Genomic DNA, 26,368 nt, shown 5'->3' on the forward strand with positions numbered 1-26,368 from the left:
AACCTAGTCATCTAATGGACGCACATCCATGGACCATCACCCCTATAACACAACATGATTTTTACCCTTCGACTCGGTAGTCACTTTTAGTCAAAATGACCCGGTTTACTCACCATAAGTTACGGAAAATTGTCGGATGTGAACGGCCTACCAACTAGGGTTTGGTTTCTCTAGCTGTCCAGCTCATTCTTGTTGTTAGAATTAGAAACGAAAGAAAATAAATCCACAGCTCATTTTTCCGTTCACGGACGATATATTGCGTTTTATCGTTTCCCGAGAAATGGAATTGAGAAAAATGAACTAGCCGTTGAACTTCAAATTCAAAATTGATTAAAACATTTCTCTTTCCCATTTAAAACCTTAGAAAAAGTTAAAGTTCTTGCAAACGCTCTTTTTAGAATTATTACACTGTCGATTCTTCTTATTTTTCCATCTCACGACATCCCAACGGCATACACCAAATTTCATTTTATAAACTGGTCGAATTTCTCTCCCAATTTTTTTCTTTTGTCTGTTGATCAAATTGAACGGTGTTCTTGCTGGTTTGGATCCAGTAATTCAATCAGAAATTCCTTGGATTCTCGTGAGTTTTCTACCTTATCCTTTTATTTCTCAGATAGATTTTATTGTTTTCAGGTTACACAGATGTGGAATTTGTTTCTTTTCTGTGTTCCAATTAGAATACAAAGTTTCCTTGTTCATTAGAACATAGAAAAAATAGAAACTGAACTTTCCCTTTTTAAGGGTTTTTGAGAACAATTTTCTTAAGATCCTTCGCAATTCAATCATCATAATAGTATTTAATGGAGATTAGTTGTTTCTGCTTCTTACAAATTATAAAGTTGAGTGATCGAATTTTTATAGGGTTTTAAGTGATGCATAGAAACAGATCTTAAACTTTGAAAGCGGTAAGAGTAGAAGGTCTCTGTTCCAATCCAATGCCGAAATCTTTTGTTCTCTAACCTCATTTTGGAAGAAATTTATCAAATTTACTTGTCAATTTACATTAATTGGTCAAACCCTAGTAGGATTATATTTGATGAGGTTCCTAACCATGATTTAGCCTTATACTGTTTTGCTTTCAGAGGATTAGAAGAGAAATCTGTAAAGTATCTATAAAGTTGAGCACTAAAAAATGTCAACTTCAAGTAGAAGTTGTCCAAGTACACCAGCTTCAAAGATAGAGAGAACACCAGCATCAACACCAGGGGGATCCAGAGTAAAAGAAGAGAAAATTGTTGTAACTGTGAGACTAAGGCCCCTAAATAAAAGGGAACAATCACTTAAAGATCAAGTAGCATGGGAGTGCGTTGACGATCATACGATCGTAACCAAGGCGCCGTCTCAGGAGCGTCAAATTGCCCCAACTTCTTATTTTTTTGGTATTAACACATACTAATATATTCTGAATGGTTTAGTAGTATCATTTGTTTGTTTTAGTAGAAATTGTAGCATAACTGAAATTTTATGTTATTCTTCTGGTGACAGATAAAGTATTTGGACCTGCTAGTTTAACTAGGAATGTGTATGAAGATGGTGTAAAGAATGTTGCTCTGTCTGCATTGACAGGCATAAATGGTAATATTAGTTATCACTGAAGTAATTCCTAATTTCAATTCTGATCTGGTGTCTATCTTTAACTATGGATATCAGTTAACAGTTTTTTGTTTTGACTTTTTGTTCTTCTTCAGCAACAATATTTGCTTATGGGCAAACTAGCAGCGGAAAAACTTACACAATGAGAGGAATAACAGACAATGCTGTAAATGATATTTATAACCATATTATAGATGTAAGTATCTTTCAGTCTTAAATTAAGAAGGGAAAGTTTAAATTATAAATGTTTTAGACGTTAAGAGAATGGATTACTGTAGGATAGATCAGAGCATCGCGATAACAGCAGAACTTTACAGTTAATTTAAGAAAGATGTTCTCTTGATTTTCAAAAATGTTACTCTAGAAAATTCCAATTGCTGTTGTTAACAATGTTATTGTATCTGGTTTCCATTGCTTTGCAGAACCCGGAGAGAGATTTCACCATTAAAATTTCTGGGCTAGAAATCTATAACGAGAATGTAAGGGACCTGTTAAATTTAGATTCGGGACGCAGCCTTAAATTATTGGATGACCCGGAGGTATTTGCCTTGTCCTTATGAATAGTGTGTTCCAAGTTCATATTTATTTTATGGTCGGGTTTTCATATTCTTCTTCATATGGTACAGAAAGGAACTGTTGTTGAGAAACTGGTGGAAGAAACAGCTCGTAACGATCAGCATCTAAGACAGTTGATTGGTATCTGTGAAGGTAAAAGTGAATGCTTGAGTTATATACTGGGATGACTGCAAGTTTGCTAGGAAAAATTATATTCTCATTAATCGGTATTTTGTATATTTTGTAGCACAAAGGCAGGTGGGTGAAACAGCATTGAATGACACGAGTTCGAGATCACACCAGATAATAAGACTTGTAAGTTAAATGCTAGATTTTGATCTCCTTGCTGATCTTGGTATGTATTTTTAGGGACCATTTTCTTATTTTTTTGATAACAATGCAGACCATTAAGAGTACCCTTCGCGAAAATTCGGATTGTGTGAGATCTTTCATTGCAAGCTTGGTAAGAATCTCATTGCAGCATCTCACAGTTAAGTGGGAATTTTTTATTCTGGTGTTAATGCTTGTACTTTTTTTACCTGCAGAACTTTGTAGACCTTGCTGGTAGTGAAAGAGCTACTCAGACACATGCAGACGGGGCTAGGCTAAGGGAAGGTTGCCACATTAACCTTAGTCTAATGACTCTGACTACTGTAATCAGAAAACTCAGGTAAGAATTTATACGCGAACGCTACATTAGTAACTGAATTGTAGCCTTTGATATTTTAAACAAGGAGATGGCTTGCTACTAATGCTAGTTTTTCTGAGAACATTTTACTTACTCCAGTTTGGTAAACCAGAAACATATATTTTTATGGGATATCCTCTTTTGGCAACTGTTACTTTTTCGTTTTGGTTTTTTCCCCTTTTAGATTCATTGAAATGGTCGACTTATTGGTTTTCTCGTTGAACCATTTCTTGTCAGTGCTGGAAAAAGAAGTGGCCATATTCCTTACAGGGATTCAAAACTCACACGCATATTGCAACACTCACTTGGTGGAAATGCTCGTACAGCTATCATATGCACACTTAGTCCGGCAATGAGTCACTTCGAACAATCTCGCAACACTCTCTCCTTTGCCACCCGTGCAAAGGAAGTCACCAACAACGCCCAAGTGAATATGGTATGCCTTTCTTATGTCGTATGTCTTTTCTTAGGTATTCATATATTCTCTCTCTGTATTAGTTGCTTACTGCTTATTCAAGTTTAGTTGCATTTTCAATTTGATTTTGGAGAACAAGTAAAAGTTTTTTTTTTCTCATCTTCCTAGTCCTCCACGAAGTGATAAACTTATTTAGCTTCACATTTACATGCTTATTTACAGGTTGTGTCAGAAAAACAATTAGTTAAACACTTGCAGAAAGAAGTAGCTAGACTTGAAGCGGAGCTGAGAACTCCAGATCCATCTGTGCGTTCAGATACAGATGCTTTATCTAGAGAAAAGGATTTGATGATTCAGCAGGTATTTTAAAAGCTCCTCTTATTAAGGATTCGGGTTTCAAGAATTTACCTGCATCAAACTAAATTGCTTTTCTTCAACTTCGTAGATGGAGATGGAAATTGAAGAACTGAAGCGTCAGAGAGACCTTGCCCAATCCCAGGCAGAAGAATTGCGTAGGAAACTTCAGGAAGAGCAGCTAGTATGCATCTCTCTCTATCTATTTATGTATTTATCCATCATGCACATATACACGTCCAAGCAAAGTTGCACACGCTGATATAATTTATAAAATTGCTTCTTCCTTTTTTTGATCTGCTACAGGATTTCAATCCACTGGAGTCACCTAATCGAGTGAAAAAGTGTCTCTCCTTTTCCGAAGCACCATCGCAGAAGGTTGAAATTGCACGTGCAGATAGAACAAGAATAACTATGGGCCAGCAAACCATGAGGCAATCATCGACTGCTCCGTTCACTCTTATGCATGAAATTCGTAAACTTGAACAACTCCAAGAGCAGCTCGGGGACGAGGCAAACCGAGCTTTAGAAGTACTACAGAAAGAGGTTGCTTGTCATAGATTAGGTAATCAGGATGCGGCCGAGACTATTGCCAGATTACAAGCGGAGATAAGGGAAATGTGTTTGGTTAGATCAGTACAAAAAGAAGTTGAAGTTGGAGATGTGATTGCACCTCATAAAAGTATCAGTGCTAACCTGAAAGAAGAGATTACTAAACTTCATTCACAAGGAAGCACAATTGCTGGTCTTGAGGAGCAGCTCGAAAATGTCCAGAAATCTATAGACAAGTTAGTATTGTCTCTGCCGAGTAACAAATGTCAACAACCTAACAATGAGAAAAATCACAAATATAAATCTCAATCAAAGAAGAAGAAGAAGCCTTTGACCTCAAGTACTAGTCCCAATATACAGAATCTCATACGATCTCCATGCTCCCCTATCTCATCAACTCGGCAGGTATTGCAGTCGGAGATTGAGAATAAGGATCCCCAGAATGATGATATTGCATCTGGTGCGATTTTTCAGGGTTCTGAAAAAGATACCCCAACCAAAAGTGAAGATGGTGATATCTCTTCTAGAGAAGGAACCCCATGTTTTCAACGCTCAAGTTCAGTTAACATGCGGAAAATGCAGAAGATGTTTCAGAATGCTGCCGAAGAGAATGTGAGAAGCATAAGGGCTTATGTAACCGAACTTAAAGAGCGTGTCGCCAAACTGCAGTACCAAAAACAGCTACTTGTTTGCCAGGTTTGTATAGGTTCATATTCATGCTTTCAAGCCAGTTTAATACAGTTGGCCCATGATGTGATCGGAACACTTACTGTCAATTTTACCACCCGGTCATAGTGTGGGACTTGCGTTCTGCGTCCAAATGTCAGTAAATTGGTTATTGTGTTAATTCCGTTAATCAATAAGATCTCCCCTAACCTATATGGTGGAACATATGTCATTAGGTGCTGGAACTGGAAGCAAATGAAGTTGCTGGATATGATATCGAGAATGATGAATACATATCTGAGGTACAGGATCCATTTGTGTCTTGGCAAGTGACATTCCGGGAGCAGAGGCAGCAGATCATTGAATTATGGGACTTATGCCAAGTCTCCATCATTCATCGGACACAATTTTATTTGCTGTTTAAGGGTGATCAAGCTGATCAAATCTATATGGAAGTGGAGCTGCGGCGTTTAACTTGGTTGCAGCAGCACTTTGCCGAACTTGGCAATGCAAGTCCACTCCCACAAGGAGATGAGCCTGTGATGTCTCTGTCATCAAGGTACTAATATCTAACATCTGTGTGTTCACGAGCTCTTTTATGTCCCTCCGTTTGAAATCCTAAGATGTATGCTACTGAGTGTTTCGTAAAACCCCGTCTTTTGTTTAACGTTCTATAACAAAAAAAAAACAAAATAAAAAAGGTTCCAATTGGAGCAAGGAAGAAAATGAATCCTACTAATACTCATTGAGCTTTTTCTGTTTAATGCAGTGTCAGAGCATTGAAGCGGGAGAGAGAGTTCCTCGCGAAGAGGTTGATTACACGTTTGAGTGCAGAAGAGCGAGATTCACTGTACATAAAGTGGGAAGTTCCTCTCTTTGGTAAGCATAGGAAGCTACAGCTTATAAACAGGCTATGGGTGGATCCTAAAGATGCTAAACATATACAAGAGAGTGCGGAATTAGTTGCGAAGCTAGTAGGATTCTGTGAAAGTGGCAATCTCTCTAAAGAGATGTTTGAGCTCAATTTCGCACTTCCATCTGATAGAAGACCATGGGCTTTAGGGTGGAATCCAATTTCAAACTTTCTACACTTGTAAAGGGGAGACAGTGAAAGAGCGAACCTCATTGGATCATCAGTTAAGTTCTCTGTCTGGCAATCACGTGCAGAATACATCTGGTATTCTGTACAAAATGAGTTTGACGGTTCTTGATGATGTGTTATTTAACTTATTGGTTGTTGGGCAACCGGACGGCTTGAATTGTCAGATGCAAGATAGGACACCGGCGTGAGCTAGGAGAACGGATGTATCGGGATAATGTTATGTTATTTGCTTTCTATTGATCATTACTTCTTTTTATTTTGCCTTCGGCGTGGTAACTTCAAGATTTGTCTGTGTTTTCTGGTATCCAAATTATTTGGCTAGTTGATATTCTAAATAATGTGAATTTGTTGGTACCAGAATTACCCCATTCACAAAAGAGAAAATGCCCACACCCTAGTAATAACTTACATAACTCAGCACATGGCATATAATCCAGAACTTGAACCCAGGTGACCCCAACCACATAACTTAATGATCGGCAAGCCGCCCACGTCTCTGCTCCAATAACTATAGCAGCAAAACAAAGGAAAAAGAATCATTAGAAAAATTACAAATTGCAAAGTTTAGAATCTGATAGTAGGGAAGGGGGGCAGAAACTTGCCATCCTGTTTTCCTCTTTAAGGGCCTGTAAGTCTGCACGTTCTAGCGAGATATGATAAGCATAAACTGCAACAAAACTACCCACAATAACAGCCGTAAACTTCTCAGCTGCACCATGTTTTACTTTACATTCTGCAGAAAGTTCCTGAAGACAGAATTTTAATGTCAACTTAGTAAGTGTTAGTACTCATCGCGAAACGGCGTACGAGATGAGAGCATGTGGTGAAGCTCAACCCTGTTTGTTTTTCTTTTATTGTTGTAATTTTTTCTTGAAATTAAAAACTGTTCATGGATAGGATACTGCTACTAATACTAATGACAGTAATCAGCTAGAGGAAAGTAGAAGCAGTTACCTGAAGGCGCATAAATTCAGCTTTGAGTCTCTCTAGCTTTTGTATAGCGAGATCTCCCTCCTTGAAAATTTCTGCTTCATATTTCAAAAAGTTTTGGACCTTTAAGTACAACCTGAGCACAATTAATAACAATAAATAGATAATCAACTTAATGCAATACCAATATAAGATTATGAGAATAAAAACTCAAATTAGCATTGAAAGTTTGACAGACCGGATCAGCAAAATAGTTTCTAACTCCTTCCTCTCCTTTCAACAGCCACTGAGATACATGTGTTGCAACTCTTTTCAGTGCCATGATTTCTGCTTTATCCTTGTCTCTAAAATTAATCCTAATTTAGAAAAAAAAAACCGTAAAATGTGAACCCCAAAAGTTCCTACATATTAAAAAAAAAACCAAAAAAATCAATCGATCAAACAATAATGAAACTAATCTGAAAAGGAGAGACGAAGATCATTCCATTAGGTCAATTTATTATGCTTAAACTACCTCGTCCGGTCCTTCCTTTGTTGGCGAGAGATGTGCTGCGTTCAACCAGGCACCAGAACCGTGACGGGGACGGACCTCTCTCTCCTTTTATATACTACCTCCGTTTCAAATAAAATAAGGCTTGTGATCGGAGGCAGTATTATTCCTGGGGCATCCAAAATAAAAGAAAAGGAAAAGACGCGATAACCGAGAGCGGGAAAGATCAGGGTTTTCCAATCAAATTTTGTAGAGGGAAGCTAAGAGGTATATTTATCTAAACGTCGATTTAAGAGTTCGATCGAATTTCCTTTATTTTCTTCTGCTCTGATTTCAAACATCGGTTTTTATTGTCTTTATTTATAGTTATTTTTAGTTGGTAAACAAGCTTCAGTTTTTAGGTTTCTATGTACCTTCATCTGTTCAGTGTAGAAATTTATGAGAATAATAACCAATTTGGGAAAATATAGGTGTAGATGGGCACTATGTGATTGCATATGATGTGTTTTGATTTTGTTTAGATACAATACCAGTCATGGCTGATAAGATATTCACACCTCTAGCTATGAAAAAGATAGCTCCTAATATTGGTGCATGGTCTGCAGTGTCGTCTGATACTATCCAGTTGCTTCAATCGTATTTATGGTGTCGAATTACACTGTACACAGCCTCGCGTGCTTAACGATTGTAAGGCTTTTAAACAGGTTAAGGAAAACTATTCTGTCTTTTTAAGGCTAAAGAAAGACAACTTCTGAAGATGGCACTGAGAGCTGTAGGAAGACTCGTATCTCAGAGGCTCTCCAGGGGAGCATCTAGGAACTTTAAGTCGAATGCAGTACCTTCTGAGAATGATCAGGTCAAGGTAACAACTTCATTACTCTGGCTCTGACGCTTTTGAGTTATGCGCAAATATGTTGATATCTTCCGAAATGCTTTAAACCTGATCATTCCTATTATTTTGCTTAATTAGTCTGTGCATAAGTGGGGCAGCAACGAGATTTTGGAGGAACTCGATGAACTCACCATTGATTGTATGCATCGGAGTGTAATGCTTTTCTTCACCACTTCCTGACTGTTATCGTAGGACAGTATATTACATGTGAAAAGCAAAAAAGGCCATACTAATCAAAATTAGTGACAAAACACCTAGGTGACCAACTTTGTGGTACAAAAAATCCAGCCATAATATTTTTAATAAATTAAAACAATTTCATAAAAAAGTGGCACAAAAATCCCAGGTCAAATAATAATGATCAAATTTAGTTTTGTCTACTTTAAAAAAAAAAAAACATACCCTTTTAGCTTTTCTTCTTCTTCTTTTTTCTTCTTCTTTCTTCTCCTTCTCCCCACCACCATCACTACCAGCGGCAATAACAGATCTCTACGCCAGCAGAAATTTTATGCTCCCCCGACCACACTACTGCGCCTCCGTATCTCACCACTACCACCACCCTCCTCCGCCTCCTTCAATTCCTTAACCATCAACACCATTACCACCACCACCCCCAACCTTAATTAAAACCCTAACCATAGTTTCATTTTCAAATTCAGAAGAAAACACAGGTGGATCTGGTGATGTTTTGATATTTCTGTAAGATTAGATGAATAAATTGTTGAAATTAGGGTTGCGATTGTAACTTCAATTGAAGAACAGGGATGGGTTGGTGACGAATTGATGATTGAGATCGATTTTCAAGGAAGAGATGACGGAGTGGTGATGTCAAATTTGATAACCTAATTTGTCTCATCGGCGATAGCGGTAAGAAATCACAAATTTCTTGTAATTTTTTGTTAAATTTTTGTCAAATTTGCTGGTGGAATTAGTCTGTGAGGGATCTAATTTGATGATCTTTTTTTGGTCGAAGACTTTATGATTTTTGAACTAATTTTTCATTTGAAGTTTGACAAGGATCTGTATATTATTGAATGTGTACATGGATCTGTAGTGAAATTTTTCTGAAGAAAATTTGGTTGGTTACATTTAAGCCAAGGATTAGATGTGGATACAGAGGAGAATGAAAATTTTAAGGTGGAAGCATTTATTTGGAATGGTAGATAACATTATAATCAAGGAACCAAATGTGAAATTGAAATGGAAATGCTAATTTCACAAAACCAGGATGAGTCTTTTGGTTGTTGTTTGATGGTGGTAGTGATTGGTTGAGATGATTCTTCGGTGGATTGAGTTGTCGATCGATAAGAAGAGATGTTGAACTGAAATGGGTTTTGTGGTGTTGGGTTTTAATAGATTTGATTGTTTGTTTTGTTCCTAGGTTATGACTGAGATGGATTTGTTGATGGCAGTGGTGACTGTAAGCTAAACTGAACTGCAGGTGATGGATTATGATGCATATGGAACTGGGTAATAAGTCTGTTCATAATCATGGCGGCAATGGCGGCGGAGGTGGTGGTGAGATAGCAAATATGAAATTGGTGGTAAGACATAAAGATCTTGCTCAAATTGTTGCTTGTATCAAATAGTATCTTGAGAAAGCTGTTGTTGCTGGTGAGCCTGTCTCTAATCTGCTTGAAATTAGTCGTGCCCATCTAAATGAAAAGTTTGTAGTTTTCTTTTTGAATGAAAATTAAGTTTATTTGGGTTTAGGATTGATTGGGGTTTCACATTTTGACTGACCAGAAACTGTCTTTTGACAAATTTGAGTTCAAGCTAGATATCAAAACCTCCTTTGGATATTTAGTATTGATTGGATACCGGCGCGCTTGTGGAACAAGGTCCGAAGAGTCACTTTTCCACATTGGAGCAACTCTTGGCATGGGAGAAGAAGCTATACCAGGAAGTTAAGGTATGCAGAATTGTACTGCTTGTTTGTGACACAAAATTGAGAACCACTAGACTAGGATATTGAACATTGAATTCATTATAAATTGGAAATTTGACCTTTGATAATTCATATTTTAATTTGCTTGTGAAGCCATTAGGTGTCTTGTTGAGTTTCAATGTAACGTGGAGCATCAGTCTTAGTCTTAGTGATTGCTTATATGTGTTATATGTTGCTTGATTTTTAGGCTCTTGAAGGGGAAAATATTGAGCATGAGAAGAAGTTATCACCATTGCAATCTTTGGAATATAGGGGAATTGGAGAAGCTAAATTGGACAAGACAAAAAGCATCTGTAAAGAAGCTGCAGTCAATGATTTTGGTAACATCACAGCTGTGTCCACTACTTCATATGCTATCGTCCAAGTTAGGGACACTGAGCTTATTCAACTAGTTGAATATGCCACGGGTAACTCAATTCTCCTTGTTCAATTTTTTCTTTAATCTACATGCTGCCAATGTCAGGAAGTTGCTTGCATCTTAATTGTTTAGTGTTTGTAGCCTATCCAACCTTGAAATTAAATAAATCTCATGATTAAGAATTTCATTTGTCACGATATGCATGACTTTCGCTTGATTATACTCTCCTAGGTGTCCTGATATCTTTGTTCTTGTTTGGTTATCAACTCTGTATATGTTGACCAACGTTCGTAGCTAGTAAAATGCGATGTAATCAACAATGGATGTTTGATTTGTGTTGATAGTCACAAAACTCACATCAGAGACTTTGAACTTGTCTACAGCTTGTTCATTAACCATGTGCTAAGTAATAAGAAATTGCTTATTTATGCCATAAAATTATGAAATGCAGGTTCATGTACATGTGGAGGTCAGTGAATCAATAACATGCAGGTTCATGTACATGTGCAGTTGAATTATGACGAACTCAATTATGGTTTCATCTTATTTATGATGAAACCAATTATGGTTTCATCGTATTTATGATGAAATCAAAATTGGTTCCATCTATCAATGAACATGTATAATACCTCTTATAATTTTTCTTGCAGTTGAATTCTCACGAAACCAAAATTAGTTTCATCGTATTTTTGGGAGGTGGTGGTGGTGGGCGGTCGTGGTGCTGGTTTTGGTCGGCGGTGGTCAACAGTGGTGGTGCTGGCTGGTAGAACGGCTGGTATTGGTGGTGCAATTACGTAGTATCGGTGGTGGTGGTGGTGGTGGTCGGAGGTGGTGACGGTGGTGGTCGACAATGGTGGTGCTGGATGGTAGGGTGGCTGGCAGTGGTGGTGCAATTGCGCAGTATTGGTAGCGGCGGCGGGAGGCGGCGGTGGTCGGTGGTGGCGGTGGTGGTGGGAGGTGGTGGCGGTGGCGGCGGTGGTTGTCGGTGGCGGCAGTGGTCGGTGGTGGAAGGTGGCGGTGCTTATTGGTGGTTATTTGTTTCTTGTTGGGGGTGACAATATAATAAGAATTAAAGTGGGGTTGATTTTTGCTTTTGTTGGGGTGATTTAAACTAGAAGGGTAATATAGACAGTTTATATTAAATGTGATTTTTGTGAACAATTTGTTTTGTTGGAGTTTTTGTATATGGATATTGACACCTTTGGGGTTATAACTCACGGACCGCATACTAATTAAAGATCCTTGCTTGTTTCTTTCGGAGGTTTCTTAAAGCTAAACGTGACTCAAAAGCTTCATATATAAACATATGGACTGTTTATTTTTCGGCTGTTTATTTTTCGGCTGCATTACTTTATTTTGGGCAGTCCGTTTATAATACAAAAAGGAGGTCATGCTCACAAGCAATCGTTGAGACGCCACGCTGAGAAACACTTTCATCACATGGCAAGTTTTTTTCCTTGTCTTCTTTTTCACTCTCTTCATAGTAATACGCTTTGGTTACACTGCCATTTTCAATTCTTGAATTGATTCTTTTTGTTGTTGCAGGGGCAGTAGTGTGGTGGTGCTTTTATCATCATTTTTAATGTATGCAACTTAATTTTCTTTCTTTTTTTCCTGAAAAACCAATGCGTATTTCCCTGGGTTTTTCTTTTTTTTCTTTTTTGAAGCAATATTTATGTGGTAGCTACTTTATATGATAGTGTTGCATGTGTTCTTGTAGTGTATGAATCTATTTTGTGACCATGGCTCCATTCTTCAGCTACTCGAATCTAATTTGTGAGAATGCTTGACCCGCCCGAATATACTTGATCCTGGCAAAGTTCCCTTGATACTATCTGGGAGGTCGGAGTGTCAACTCCCATCCCAATTAAACCATAGCATGTGAGATCAAAGGCTTACTGATCGAAGGACATTCCCAAACAAAACAAAATGAGGTAGCTAGTTTATATGGATAATGTTGCATGTGTTCTTGTAGCGTGTTAATCCATTTTGTGACATGACTCCATTCTTCATCTACTCACATCTAGTTTATGAGAATATACTTGATTATCCATTTGGCAAAGTTCCCTTGATACTACTGCCTGGGAAATCTGAGAGTGCCGACTCCCATCCCAACTAAATATATAGCACGTGGTTGAGGGACATCCCAAAACAAAACAAGAAGACGTTTTCTAAACACAAAATTGGTTAAAAAGATCAAAACCAACAATTTCTGGGTCAAATACATTTCTAGGTTTAGATACTGTTTATGTGGACATTGGTCAGAAAAATATTGTTCAATTATCCATTTTGGATATTCCACCCAGAAAAATAAAAATAAAAAAATATCTTTTACCTAAAATAACCCTTAACCTTTGATGAGTCTGATGATGGTGGTTCGAACTGTGGATATGACTGAGATGGGTATGAATTTGATGAATCAGTAGAAGTTAGGGAGGAAACAGAGCTGCTGCTGCTAATTTTCATGGGTGAGTTCGATGGGTTTCTGAAATTGACGAGAAATGGAAGGAGACGTAAGTATTGGTTTGATTCTGTGATGGGTATCAGGTTGAATTGAAGAATTAGAGTTTTTTATCCCCAAATTGAATTAGGGTTCTCTGTAAATGAATCTGGAAGAGTAGGAGTTGCTCCGGTTGGTGGTTAAATCGAAGAAGAATCTGTTGATGGTGAAATTGATAGAGAGGGGTTGAAAAAGAATCAAGAAGAATACAGGGTTTGAGAAGTATTGAAATGATTGTGCCGATGATAAGAGAATTAGAAGAAGAAGAAGTGATGGCTGTCGATTTGAGGGAAAATGATGAATTTGAAGTTCAATGATGACATGAGATGAGAAGATGGATTCGAGTACTGGGTATTACAGGTTGCAGCAAGGCACAGTTGCAGGTTGAGGAGAATTCCACATCTGAGGAGAAGGAATTGGATATGAATCTATTGTTTATGGTGGCGATTGAGATGAAGTTTTGTTGTTGGTGGAGTTCAGTTGATAGATGCATGTTAGGAATTACAGGGATTCAAATGTGCTGGTACTGATGTTGATGTTCATGGGTTTCAGTGGCTTGAGTTTGGAAGAGAGATGACTCTAAATTGAAGCTGCAGCTGTTGGAATCAAAGATGGTGAATGAATGGTGAACTAAAATGGTCTGGTTTAGATGTATGCTTAGGGAGACTGCCTGAGATGGGTTTATGGTGAACAAGAGAGAGAGGGAATCTGGAATTATTGAATTACTGGGTTCTGATGTTTTGAGGAGTTGCAGCTGTTGACTTGTGATGAGAAGATAGAAACTGAGAGAATAGTTACAGGGAAATGGTGGTGTTGATTGCAGCTGTTGTTGGAGATTTTGATGAGTTTGTGAACTGAAAGAAGATTGGTGGTGTTGACTGAAGTGAATGCAGTGTGCAACTGGTGTTGGTTGGATGTATTGTGTCTTTGTTTGAGATTATGCCGCTGATGAAACCAAGAAGTGGGTGTGCTAATTTTGGCGACTAGATATTAGTGATGTGTACGATATTGCAACTGCAATTAAGTGTGAAGCTGAGGACTAGGAGTTGACGCAGATAAACAACAATGGTTAAATCTCATTCTTGAGCTGAGACATTTGTTGCAGGTGAAATGTTAGGGGAGTTAAGTTGGTTTTGTTGTTGCCGCAGCTGAGACACGAAGAGAATGTGCTGGTAAGTATTGAGAAACTAGAAATGATTGCATAAGGTGGCAGTGATACTGAATGAATGGACCTACTGGTACAGGTGCACTGAAGCCATGATTTGTATCAGGAGTAATTGAGTTCAGGGAAGGACTGTATGAACTGCAGTCTGGTGATTGCATGGTTGCTGCTGAGGAGAAAAGAAAGAAAAGCATAGAGTTGGTTTGATCTGGAATTGAGAAGGAAATGGAGGTGAAAGTGTTTGTTCTAGTGGAATTGCAGCTAGAGACTCAAAGCAAGGGCTGTATGTATGATGTCAGGGAAGTGTGGTTGAGTTCTGGCAAGTACATGAAGGTCTGCAAGCTGAATGTGTGTTGCAACTAGTATTTGTTTTGACACATTCAAAACAGGTGTATCTTAATGACTTTTGTTGGTTGTTTGTACGTAGATTCTTTTCAATTTTTATGGTCAAAACTTGAATAAGTTCATAGTATAACAAAGATTAGACTTGGATGAAACCATTTTCATCCTGCATATTCTGGAAAATAAATTTTTTGGCCAGGGTGAAACTGATTTCATCCTTCATATTCTGAAGAAAAAAAAGACATATCCATCCTGCACAAAGTCACAAAAACATTTTTGTCGAGATGAAACTAGTACCATCATGTATATTCTGCATATGTACCTGGTTTCATCCTGTATATTCTGAGACAAGATTATGTGAAATTACTGACAACTCGAAGTATAGGCTAGGTTAAGTAAAAACATTGCATATTTAATTGATTTGCAATTTTAATACATGCATTCATTATTAAATTCAAAGAAAGTTTTACAAACGAAAAACTTAAGTTTAAATTACATCAATAGGATTTGTAGTAACCTATTTGCGAAACAACCTAATGACGTCAACGGTTTTAGTTATCGTTCAACTTCAAGCAACTGCATATGTTATAAACTTCATTTAGTTTATTTTTTCTCCAACTTTTTTTCATCTATTTTTCCAACCACGTTAACATCATGCATACTCCTTATGCTTGATTCACCATCCACATTCACATCATGCCTATTCTTGGGTCTTACTTCAGCATTCTTCTTGCTTTTCCAACCTGCAACAATTTATATAGAAACTAGTTATCACCTTTTCTAAAGCTTTATAAAAACCACTTATATCATATATTAAAGCTAGGTGAAAACCAGTTACATCTTATGATATCACTGGATGAAAACTAGTTACATCTTATGTTATCACTGTGTGAAAACCAGTTTCTGCATGTCAGATTAGGAGATGTTATAAGAATCGCATTACCCGACTACATAATCACATTAAAAACTCACTCGAGCATTTTTCCAAACACGCTACAAACAAGTTTTACCATCGACGGATTTTTTGCCAGGGTAAAACTGGTTTCATCCTTCATATTCTGGAAAAAAAAACAAAATTTTTGGCCAGGGTGAAACTGATTTCATTCTTCATATTCGGAAGAAAAAAAAACAACAGATTTTTGGCCAGGGTGAAACTGGTTTCATTCTGCATATTATGACAAAAAAACATATCCACAAGCACACACTCTAACAAAAATAATTTTGGATTGGATGAAACCAGTTTCATCTTCTACTTTATTTCTGCATTCTTACAAACACCTGCTGAGCATGACTTTGATAATGGAGAATTAGCTTCTGCTTGTGATTTTTTTTGCTCATACAACATACATAACTAAATGCAAACCAATTTCATCATATATTTATAACCATTAAGTTCATTACAACAACCAACTAAAAACTAAAATTTCAACTAATTCAACGAATAAATCATGCAATACTTAAAATAAAATCAAAACAAAATTAGGGTTTGGAAAACTTACGAGTTCTATGAGAGATTTCATGAAATCGATTGATTCAAATCCTAATTAGGATGCAAATCTTTCATACTAGAGTTGGTGTTGTTATTTTGAAGACGACGGAGAAACCAATTTCGACGACGGCGTCTTCAATTTCAACTACAAAGATGATAATACTAGAGTTGATGATGTCTATAACGACGATGATATTATTGACGTCGTTGTTGGTAAGCAGAAGGAGAAGAAACCGGTTTCAATGGTTGTGAAGGAGAAACACAGAAGGAAGAGGAAGAGAGCCGATGGAGAGAAAAGGAAAAAGGGTAATTGGGTCAGTGTCTATTAAAATATTCCCCTGTCCATTTGACCCAGATGGAATGTCTACCCGTCCATTTGACCTAGGAAAAGTACACTTTTGGCTAAATAGACCATTTTATGTTTTCTAAACTTCAAATTTAGGGGAACGGAACCAAAAAAAAAAAAAAGGTTTTAAGTGCATTTACCAGGTTGACTGTCCAAATTTTGAAAGTCCAAAATTTTTATCGATTAGTTAACTAACCATGATAATTCTAAGTGGGAATTGAATAAATGTCCCTCCTTTTCATGGGCTTCAAAAATACCCTTATCCATCAATAAATATACCCTTCCTGGTTTAGATGGAAATCCAATTAATATTGAATACATATTCTACCCTTCCTGTATAACATACAGGGAGGGTAGAATATGTATTCAATATTCTTATATATCGTTCTCGGCCAAGTCAATCTTCTTCTTTCTATGTTCTCGATCTCCTCTTCTTCTGAACGACCGCCACCACCACCATCTTCATCATCGCCACCACCACCTCCGTCATCACCACTACCACCACCTCTGCAGTCGCCAATAGATTAAGACCCAATAAAACCATTTGATACTTATTTTTGGTTCATTTGAGAGAGATTTTTCATAAACGATTTGAGATTTTGAGAGATATCTTCGTCTGAAATCAATCAAAGTTTCGAAATCGACTTCTTAGTCACCATCAAAATTTTCATCTTCTTCTTCTTAAATTAGAAGTTATTTTATTATCGGTTGAAGATCCAAACGATAGAGATAGAGAGTTAGGTCTTCAATTTTGTTTTATGTTAATTATCAATTTGATTTATTTCACTTTTGGTTTATTTGAAGCTTCAAAACTAATTAACTCATATCGTTTTTGTTTCCACGTTTATGTGGTGGTGGTGCTAGTGGTAGTGGAGTGGTGGTGGTAAGTTTACAATATAAACATGTTCATAGTAATCCACATCAGAAGAAATTATGTCCAAAATTGGTTGTCAAACAGGTGATAAAGCTCAATATTCTTTGAGCTTGTGACTCATTGTGTTTTACATTTTCCTTCTCTCAGAGCTGCACATATGATTCAGTCTCACATCAAGGTACATTCAACATTTAATGAAGCTTTTCTTTCACAATTGTAGAAAATTTGGTTCATGGTTTGGTGTTAAGGGATGGGATTTTAGCTAATTTATAGACTAATTTTCCAATTCAAACAGACAATTGTTAAACGGTCAGTCCTTGGAACACAACAACTAGATGGAATGATGCAGAATCAAGTTACATCTACAAACAAGAAACACTGTTTTAATTGTGGAAAAATGCCAGTAAGTCTAGAATATTGAATACATGCTCTGGATACACTTGGTATGAGACAAATGACAGGTTTGGAGGAGTCTGTCAGTTTTTAGGTGAGTACTAAAAAATTTATAAGCTGGATTGCGTTTGCAATATGGTAGTTTCAATAATCATTTTCAATTTCTTATTTTGTAATGTATAATTAGTTAACCATCATTTTAGTTACATTTGGGATGATTCATTGTCGCATCTCCCATAAATTTACTAGAGGACAATGGGGAAATAGATAGATAGTTTGAGGTAATGATTGATATGAAGAGATAAGTTGAAAAGAAAAGACAAAAAGGAAAGAGATTTGGAAGCTTTTCTTAAGTTAATCCTATCATGTTTGTGCAATGGATTTGGCTTGTTTTCTGTTTTCTGTTTTTTTTTTCTTGACTAGTGCCAGTGATGGTTTTGAATATACTATGAGTTAATAGCCGTGAACACAACTTAGAATTGAGGCATCGCTCACTGATTTGTTTTTACATTTTATTGCACAATTATTTTCAAATAATATTACGAGCAAGTACCGTCGGTTGTTGGTCTTGAAAATGCAGCACCCAACATAAGTTTTTTTTCTGTAATTTTTGTTCAAAACAACGTGTTGTAGTTGTGCTTCAGGCTTGGGTTTACTTTAAAATAACTCTTTAAAACATATTGCCTATTCTGCCTTTGAGACCATTGTTACCAATTTAAAACAACTTTTTCATGGTCCTGAGTATACTTTCATAAACATATTGAACGTATGTAGTGGTACAAGAGTGGGATTAGATATGTATGTGACTATGTATGTAAATATCATTGTATAACTATGTTGCAGGTGGAACTTTTACTCACGACCATGTAGATATGCATAAGTGAGTACCATATCGTACCAACACCGTAGAGATGAGCAGCTAACAAGGTACAATCCTCATATACTCCCAGAGATAGTTTGTGATGGTGATGGGAAATTAAAAAGGTTTGATTTCCATTCTTTGTTTACAAATTTACTCGTATTAGAAATGACATATTTGCGAAGTTCGATTTCACGCCTAGTTACTAGTCATAGTAGCAATACCCTAATATATCATTTATTCTTTCAGTTAGTTGTATTTTTCACTCTCTTAGCTTCTCTAGTGTTAGCATGTAAGCTTGAAGCTTATTAGCATTCTAAAAAGTCAATAATTAACTAATTGTCCTTACAACAGTGTTATTTTTTTTACTTGTTTGTGCGATTTTATGTAAAGTCGTCGTTTGCAGGGTTGAGGTATATTATACGAATCTGTGGTGCAATGGTAGCACAACTGACTCCACGTCAGAAAATGCGTGTTCGATTCACGTCAGGTTCACTAATTTTAATGCATCAATTTTTGGGATCAACATTGGTTGTTGACACTAGATATTGGGGTCACCTTTGGTTGTTGATACCATTTTCTGGGATCAACTTTGGTTGTTGATACCATAAACTCTGAACAGTTTCTGAATTTTTAATTTTGCGGATCAACTTCCGTTGTTGACATTATATTATTTGTTTATTTTTGTTTTGGGGATCAACTTTGGTTGTTGACACCATATTTGGGGATCAACTTCGGTTGTTGACATCATATTTGTTTTTTGTTTTTTTTTTCTGATTTTTGCGTTTGGGATCAACTTCGGTTGTTGACACTATATTATTGATAGGTGTCTAAAACACCTAAATTTATATCTAGTATTTATGCTTTCTTTGCTACTTTTCTTGCAAATTATGTATCTTATGTTTGCGTTTGAGTTTATTAGGTACAATGGAGTCATCTAGAACAAAAGAAGGAGATACTAGCCAAGTTGATACAATTACAGGCGAGAGATACCTGGAGCCTCGTCAAGGATAAGGGACAACTATTGGTGTTTAGTGAGAATTTCTAAAAGCACCCTTAGGTGTTGATAGCCATCCCATTCATTATGACATAGATAGGTCGAGAAGAAATCAATTCTTTCTCCATTTCTGTCGCAGCTGTGTAAGAAGAGATAGGGGTGATTTTTGATTAAAGAAATGAAGGAGATTCAAAGGGGTTTGTGTGTGCTGCTGCAATTGAATCGAATAGATGGTCACTGTGGTGAATTGTTGCCTGAGAAATCAGCAGAGAGAGGTTGCTGTTCTTGGGATCTGTGGTGTTTTTGAGGAAGAAGAAACAATGGAGAATCGAGAATGAATCAGGGAGATTTGTGATTTATTGTTCTTCCCCAAATTAGAGTTAGGGTACTGAGCTTCAATTGAGATGGGATTTCAGCCGAATTGCTACAGGGTGTGAAGAAGAAGATTCTGGTGTTGATATTCATTCATGTTTGATTATGAGGATGAGTTTTGTTACTATTAATCTACAGCGAGATTTGTGACTGATGAATGAACTTTGGGTTAGTTTTAGCTTGAATTTGTGTGGTTGAACTGTGGTGGTGAGCTGAAGAAATTGGTGTTGTTGTTTACAAGGTCAAGAAGGTGGAATGAGTCAGTGTGGCTGAAGTGTTGAGATGGGTATAGAAGGAATGATGGTTTGAACTGCAGCTGGTGGTTTGTTGCCTGGTGTTTTGCAAGAGAATCAATGTTGGTCCTGGTGATGTGCAGCTCAGATGAAGGCTGGAATTGAAGATGGTAGCTCTACAGTGATTGCAAGGGATTTACAAGCATAGTGCCAGGAACTGGTGGTGTTTGTATATGCAGGTATATGCAAATGGGGTTGTGCAGGCATGAAGTGAAGAAGCTGCAGTTGTGTGCAGCGTTCAAGTATTGCAGCTGCAGCTGGAGATGGTTGGTGTCGCAGGACTGAAGCAGAGTGATTAGATGAATGTTAGGTTGTATTGCAGGGAAGATTTAAGCTGAAGTGGTGAATGGTTTGCAGGATATGGAGCTGTGATGAGTGTGCTGCAAAGGGAAATGTTGGCGAGGTTGTGAAGAGCAAGGAATGAACGGACTGGGATTTGAGGTGCTTTAGGATCTTGGCTAGTTGATGGTTGTGGCTGAGCTATGGCAGTGAGCTGAACTGCAATGTGCAGTGGTGCTACAGCTGAAATGTGACAGGGAAGATAGAGATTGCAGTCACTGAAGCTGCAGAATGGAAATGCAAGGATCTGGAGTTGGGCATTGAGATTGGAGAGAGCTCGAGACTACAGGGAAAGCTGGAACGAACAACGTGCAGACAGAGAATGGATGGAATAGTTGAGGACCTAATGGAAGAAGTGGTGATGAGTCATGGAGTTAGCTTGTAGAACTTAACCTGATGCAGCTAAGTCTGTAATGGACTTGAGTCTGAGATGGTGCAGGTGGATAGAGAATGGTTCAGTCTGTGAAGTTGTTAGTTGTTGCTTCAGTTTTTGCAGTGAGATGCAGGTGGAGATTTGTGGAAGTGTAGGCTAAGGTGATGCTAGAGCTGAATGCCTTGTCAGTTCCACAAGATTGATAGGCTTAGTGAATTCTACATGGACCTGTATTGATTGGGTTGTGGCTACCTAGTGAGCTGGAACGTGAGTTATAATATGGTGGAGATGGTCAGGCTTGGTCGGGACTTTTCTTAGGAAAGTCAATTCACACTACAGGGGAGGATATATAAGATGTCTTTGATCTTATCATCTGGATATTATCTTTGCTTCTACTTTTGGTTTCTAGGGTTTAGAAAACATGAAAACCTTTCTTTTTCTTCTTGTTATGAACTCCATGAACATGAGCTAGAGTATTATTATTGGTTATGGAATAATTTGATTTCACAAAATATGTTTTTTAATATGATAAATTAATTTTGTCTCCATGCTTTATCGTTTATGATTCACTATTGATATTGTCTCATGATTTGAATACTTGTTTGATCAAGTCGCGAATCGGTTGATTTTGTGTTCATCTCCATTGCTAGATTAGGATTTTTTATACGTAAAAGTGATAGATTCCTGATTACAAGTAGCATAATTGTGATTATTGCTTGTAGTGATACATCCTAGTAGTCACATGTGAGTCATAACATTTGTTAAATAGGATTAGTGCTTTTCATAAAACTTAATGCATCTAGGGAATTAAACTTGATTAGTGCTTTTACACGTTAGGTTGTTCTCTTAGGTAAAATTCATTTTTGCATCTTTTAATGTGTTTGTTGATGATAAGAGGAATTTAGCGGGATATTCTTGCGATCAAGGTATCCTAGGGCCTTTGATAAAAGTTGAGATTAAAATATCAATTCTAGTTATTGTGTAGAAAACATGTTTGTGAATGAAGATGAAATCCGTGAACAATACCTTCACATCTTGATTTGTGTGCTTTATTTATTTGTTTGCTTTTATTAGTTTATTATATAATAATCAGAAAACCCCCCTTGTTATATATAAGAAACCGAAACATATTGACAACCTAGTCCTCTCTGTGGGAACGATCCTTTTTTACCCTTGCTATATTATATATTTTGAGTAGTGAGAAAGTGTAATTTATTTTTGACGCATACGACAACGATCAAATTTTGGCGCCGTTGCCGGGGAGGCAGCGGTTGTCACTTGTTTTTGGTTTCTTATTTTTAGTGTTGTTTTTAGTTTTTATTATTTTCTGGTTTTGACGTAGTTTTGAGAACTCTTGTTTCAGGTACTTATTGTCACATGGAAGGAGCATACTTGAGCAATGGATACGTTTTTCAACCTCCTCAACACTATGACGATTGCCCACCATCTATGGAATAAGATCGGAACCAATTTATTGGCTATAATCAATATCCAAGAGCTTATGGTGATTTTCATACAGACCAACAACAACCTTGTAGTGGGTATGTAAGTCAAGCACCTAGGTGGGACAATTCTACTTCCAATTTGCTTTATCTGAGATGTATGAATGTTATAAATGGACTGAACATCGCACAAACCAATTTCCGCAACACTTTTTCTTACCCGACTCCGGATCGTAGTTATGATCATTCACCCATTCAAAGGGAAGAGTCATGGGAAAGAGAACCTATTGTAGTCAATGGTGGTAAGCGTGTGAATGTCAGGAAACTTGCACAGAAATTATACAAGTTGGAAGATGATGGAGCCTCGGAAGAGCTTGTCGATGAAATTAGTAGGACCATTCATATGGAGCTTAAACGGCGTCGTGATAAAGGTTGGGAAACTGACGACGATTCTTATTATGGTGAGCCTGAAAATGAAGATGATTGTGTTGAAAAGGACCAACCTTCGGAGATATTTGATGATATTAGTGTAGTTGACTCAACTCTTGATCTTTATAATGATCAAGCACCTATTCAAAAGGTACATGAGTATGATGAAACTAGTGTTTTACAGAACTTCCTTGCAACAAGGTTTGAGCCTAATGATGACGAGTGTGTTGAGAATGTGACCGATTTGACCAATATTGTGGAAGACCCAATTGAGCTTGCAAAGAATTGTAATAATGATGTTTATGTCGAGACTTTGGTTAAGGCAGAAACGGACGAAGAATGGTTGCAAGGTTTGATAGAGGACCATGATATAAAAGAGGTGAGTAATTCACTTGATTTTTTCAAGGATGAAGAGGATTATGTGATACAAGAGATTGTGCAAGGTTTGTCTAACCCTTTGCATATTGTTTCTTCTCCTTTACTTCTTATTGGTTTGAATGCATGTGCTTCGAGAATATTTTTGAATGACTTTGTTTCTCGATTTCCGCCATTAGAGATGCTTGATTCTCAAACTATGCAGGTTTTGCAACAAGAAACCGTGGTAGTCCCTGACTTCTATATTCTTTATACACTTCCAAGTGTGGACAAGAATAAGTGTGGGGGAAACTTTTATCGGTTAATAGCTTCATTTTTGTTTTATATTACTAATATTTGTGTGAAGCTAGTGTTTGCAAAACAGGTTTTATGGGAGGATCCCCAACTTTTCAGATTATTGGTGTATGGGGAATTCAACTTGCAAGTCAAGCTGACGACTTTAAACCAAGCGCTGCATGGGAGGCAACCCACTGGTTTTGTATTTCTTATCTTTTAGCTTTTTCTTGTTATGTTTTTATTTTTCTAATTTCTTGTCGCATATCATTATATGAGTTCCCACCTTGACTTTCTTTGGACGATTCAATTTACATTGAGGACAATGTAAAGTTTAAGTGTGGGGGAGTGGTTAAGCATTTGCATTGTAAATTTTTCATGAAATTTTCAACTTTTGTGTAAAATAGTGAATAAACAAACTCCAACTTGTAGTTAGTTTAGAGTCACATAGTATACATGTCGCTAAGATTACATCGAGATTCTCACAAGAGTGACTGAACTTAGAGATGACAGAGAACATGATAGGGTTTCTTACTTGTATGAGAGTTAAAGTTGGATTTAACCATGCCAGTGGCAAATAAGGTGCAGATTGAATTAGGTATTAGAGTTGTGGTCCCCTATAGTGGAGACTACCTATGTTACATCATGAGAGGCACCGACCTTCACTTCTTTGTACCTGTCTAAATTTTTGCTTTTAGAGTGTGTGTCACCGTACGTAAACTCCGGGTAGAATGGTAAGCTACCCAACCTCCCACCAATATAAGCACTACTTTGATCTCTTGAGTTCTATTTTTCAATCATGATGGTGACATCGAATTGCTAACTTACATACCACTTGTAATCTTGTTCGCAGTTAGCACCATCCATTTTATCTCTCTCTACACCAACAGGTCCATAGAAACACCATCATCATCAACAAGAGGAGCATCACAAATTCGAAGGAAAGTTGAAGACGTCCAAGGTTTACAAGCAACGGTACAGAAATGAGCAGGTTTCAGATTCAAGTAAAGCAACAAGACAAGGAGCAGAATTTTTACAAGTTGAAGACTATTGTACAAGAGCGAAGATTATTAAGATGAGAGTTCAAGGAGTTTATGATATCGAGACATACAAGTTGTGAAGAATCAAGCGGTAAAGTACTTACACCATGGCCTTTGTACTTGCATTTTTTATTTTATCTTATTTGTATATTATTTTCTCTTGTTCTAAAAAAAAAAACTTGGGACATGGTCACTGTTATGCCAAGTCCCTTGTCAAAAAAAAAAAATGAAAAAAAGAAAAAAAGAGACAAGAGAAAATTTTGTTAGGTTTATTATTAGTTTTATTATTTTGTTTTGTTTTGTTTTTATTTTGTATTTTTTTTATTTTTCTTGTCTCAATAAAAAAAAGGAAAAAAAAAAGAAAAGAAAAAGGGGAAAAAAGAGACAAGAAAAATTCATTGTATCATATTTTGGGTTTGTATAGTTTGTTTTTGGTTTTGTATTCTTTTAATAAAGCCAATGGAAAGAAGGAATATATATAGTGAAGTTTCAAGCAACAAGAAATTAGAAGAAAGAATCACATTGTCAAGATTTTACGAAGTTCAAGAGTTATCATCACAAGTTGAAGACCGAAGACCGAAGATGAAGACAAGGATTGAAGACCGAAGACGTTTCTGTGGATGCTGTGAGAGTGGTGCTAACTGCACGCCGAACGGATAATGAGGTAAGTAAGCATATTCCCACCTTCGTTAAGTGGTTGATTTCCTTTCTTAGAGATCGTCAGAAAAAAGGGTTTTCAAAATGAATAAAAGATGTGGGTTTTCAAAATATAATTCAGAGGGTTTTTTCCTTCCTAGTATTCAACGTGTCACAGGATTCTCTCTTCATTCCTACCTGGACACATGTATGACCCATAAAAAGCTGTTTATTATTGAGAGCAACTTCATAAAACCCTTTCTTGTGAGGCAGAGTCGAGACTTTTGATCACTCCGAACCCAAATTTCTTTCGATAAGGGATGGTTATTTCTCTCTCAACTTTGAAGTATGAGATTGTGTTCATTTATGTGTCTAGCTTCTTATTACTAGTGTGCAGAATCTCTATGTCTTCTTAGCGCGTTGGATGCTATCATTACGGAGAACTAGTAAGTTGGAAAAATAGGTTTTGTGGGTATATCTCTAGTAAACCCTCACGAGACTAAAACTCGTCCACTAGGGACACCTAGGGGTTTAAAGGCTTGTTATACATGCTAAGTGTGACCGTAGCCTCGACGACACGAAGTTGTATGTATGCTTTAGAATTGTTTTGTTTGATTTGCTCGAGGACTAGCAAAGTCTAAGTGTGGGTGAATTTGATAGGTGTCTAAAACACCTAATTTCATATCTAGTATTTATGCTTTCTTTGCTATTTTTCTTGCAAATTATGTATCTTATGTTTGCGTTTGAGTTTATTAGGTACAATGGAGTCATCTAGAACAAAAGAAGGAGATACTATCCAAGTTGATACAATTACAGGCGAGAGATACCTGGAGACTCGTCAAGGATAAGGGACAACTATTGGTGTTTAGTGAGAATTGCTAAAAGAACCCCTGGGTGTTGATAGCCATCCCATTCATTTTGACATAGATAGTTCGAGAAGAAATCAGTTCTTTCTCCATTTCTGCCGCAGCTGTGTAAGAAGAGATAGGGGTGATTTTTGATTGAAGAAATGAAGGAGATTCAAAGGGGTTTGTGTGTGTTGCTGCAATTGAATCGAATAGATGGTCGCTGTGGTGAATTGTTTCCCGAGAAATCAGCAGAGAGAGGTTGCTGCTCTTGGGATCTGTGGTGTTTTTGAGGAAGAAGAAACAATGGAGAATCGAGAATGAATCAGGGAGATTTGTGCTTTATTGTTATTCCCCAAATTAGAGTTAGGGTTCTGAGCTTCAATTGAGATGGAATTTCAGCCGAATTGCTACAGGATGTGAAGAAGAAGATTCTGGTGTTG

General features: G+C 37.1%; 2 protein-coding genes and 1 long non-coding RNA gene across 4 annotated transcripts; 2 read left to right on the top strand and 1 right to left on the bottom strand.

Moving 5' to 3' along the window:
* Positions 1–392: 392 nt before the first annotated feature.
* Positions 393–6,176, top strand: LOC113298413 (kinesin-like protein NACK1). Its single transcript, XM_026547150.1, has 15 exons — positions 393–583; positions 1,086–1,382; positions 1,489–1,578; positions 1,692–1,792; positions 2,019–2,135; positions 2,223–2,304; positions 2,399–2,466; positions 2,555–2,614; positions 2,697–2,821; positions 3,077–3,275; positions 3,477–3,614; positions 3,700–3,792; positions 3,915–4,856; positions 5,063–5,385; positions 5,596–6,176. Exons 2-15 carry the CDS (start codon positions 1,136–1,138, stop codon positions 5,921–5,923), a joined length of 2,913 nt encoding a protein of 970 aa, XP_026402935.1. The 5' UTR covers positions 393–583; positions 1,086–1,135; the 3' UTR covers positions 5,924–6,176.
* Positions 6,177–6,286: 110 nt separating this feature from the next.
* LOC113298414 lies at positions 6,287–7,741 on the bottom strand. Of its 2 annotated transcripts, XM_026547151.1 has the most exons (5): positions 7,373–7,741; positions 7,097–7,214; positions 6,883–6,981; positions 6,531–6,674; positions 6,287–6,436 (listed from the first exon to the last, which is right to left on the bottom strand). In XM_026547151.1, exons 2-5 carry the CDS (start codon positions 7,178–7,180, stop codon positions 6,398–6,400), a joined length of 366 nt encoding a protein of 121 aa, XP_026402936.1. In that variant the 5' UTR covers positions 7,181–7,214; positions 7,373–7,741; the 3' UTR covers positions 6,287–6,397. The 2 variants fall into 2 exon arrangements, 1 of the variants encoding a protein (XP_026402936.1); XR_003334192.1 differs by lacking the exon at positions 6,287–6,436 and having other exon boundaries at positions 6,537–6,674; positions 6,883–6,994; positions 7,373–7,737.
* LOC113298416 lies at positions 7,499–9,753 on the top strand. The gene is made up of 4 exons (XR_003334193.1): positions 7,499–7,615; positions 8,053–8,210; positions 8,319–9,107; positions 9,682–9,753. It is a non-coding gene; the product is annotated as an uncharacterized LOC113298416 (long non-coding RNA).
* The last annotated feature ends 16,615 nt before the right edge of the window (positions 9,754–26,368 follow it).

This window comes from Papaver somniferum, chromosome 7 (assembly GCF_003573695.1).
Source record: "Papaver somniferum cultivar HN1 chromosome 7, ASM357369v1, whole genome shotgun sequence".
In the NCBI taxonomy this organism is placed as follows: Eukaryota; Viridiplantae; Streptophyta; class Magnoliopsida; order Ranunculales; family Papaveraceae; genus Papaver; species Papaver somniferum.

Excerpts from the sequence above, each read along its gene's own strand:
- LOC113298413 (XM_026547150.1), top strand. The coding sequence starts at position 1,136 with ATGTCAACTTCAAGTAGAAGTTGTCCAAGTACACCAGCTTCAAAGATA. Across the intron at positions 1,579-1,691 it reads TGCATTGACAGGCATAAATG|CAACAATATTTGCTTATGGG; the intron begins GTAATATTAGTT and ends GTTCTTCTTCAG. Across the intron at positions 2,615-2,696 it reads GATCTTTCATTGCAAGCTTG|AACTTTGTAGACCTTGCTGG; the intron begins GTAAGAATCTCA and ends TTTTACCTGCAG.
- LOC113298414 (XM_026547151.1), bottom strand. The coding sequence starts at position 7,180 with ATGGCACTGAAAAGAGTTGCAACACATGTATCTCAGTGGCTGTTGAAA. Across the intron at positions 6,982-7,096 it reads GAAACTATTTTGCTGATCCG|GTCCAAAACTTTTTGAAATA; the intron begins GTCTGTCAAACT and ends TTGTACTTAAAG. Across the intron at positions 6,675-6,882 it reads CTGAATTTATGCGCCTTCAG|GAACTTTCTGCAGAATGTAA; the intron begins GTAACTGCTTCT and ends TTCTGTCTTCAG.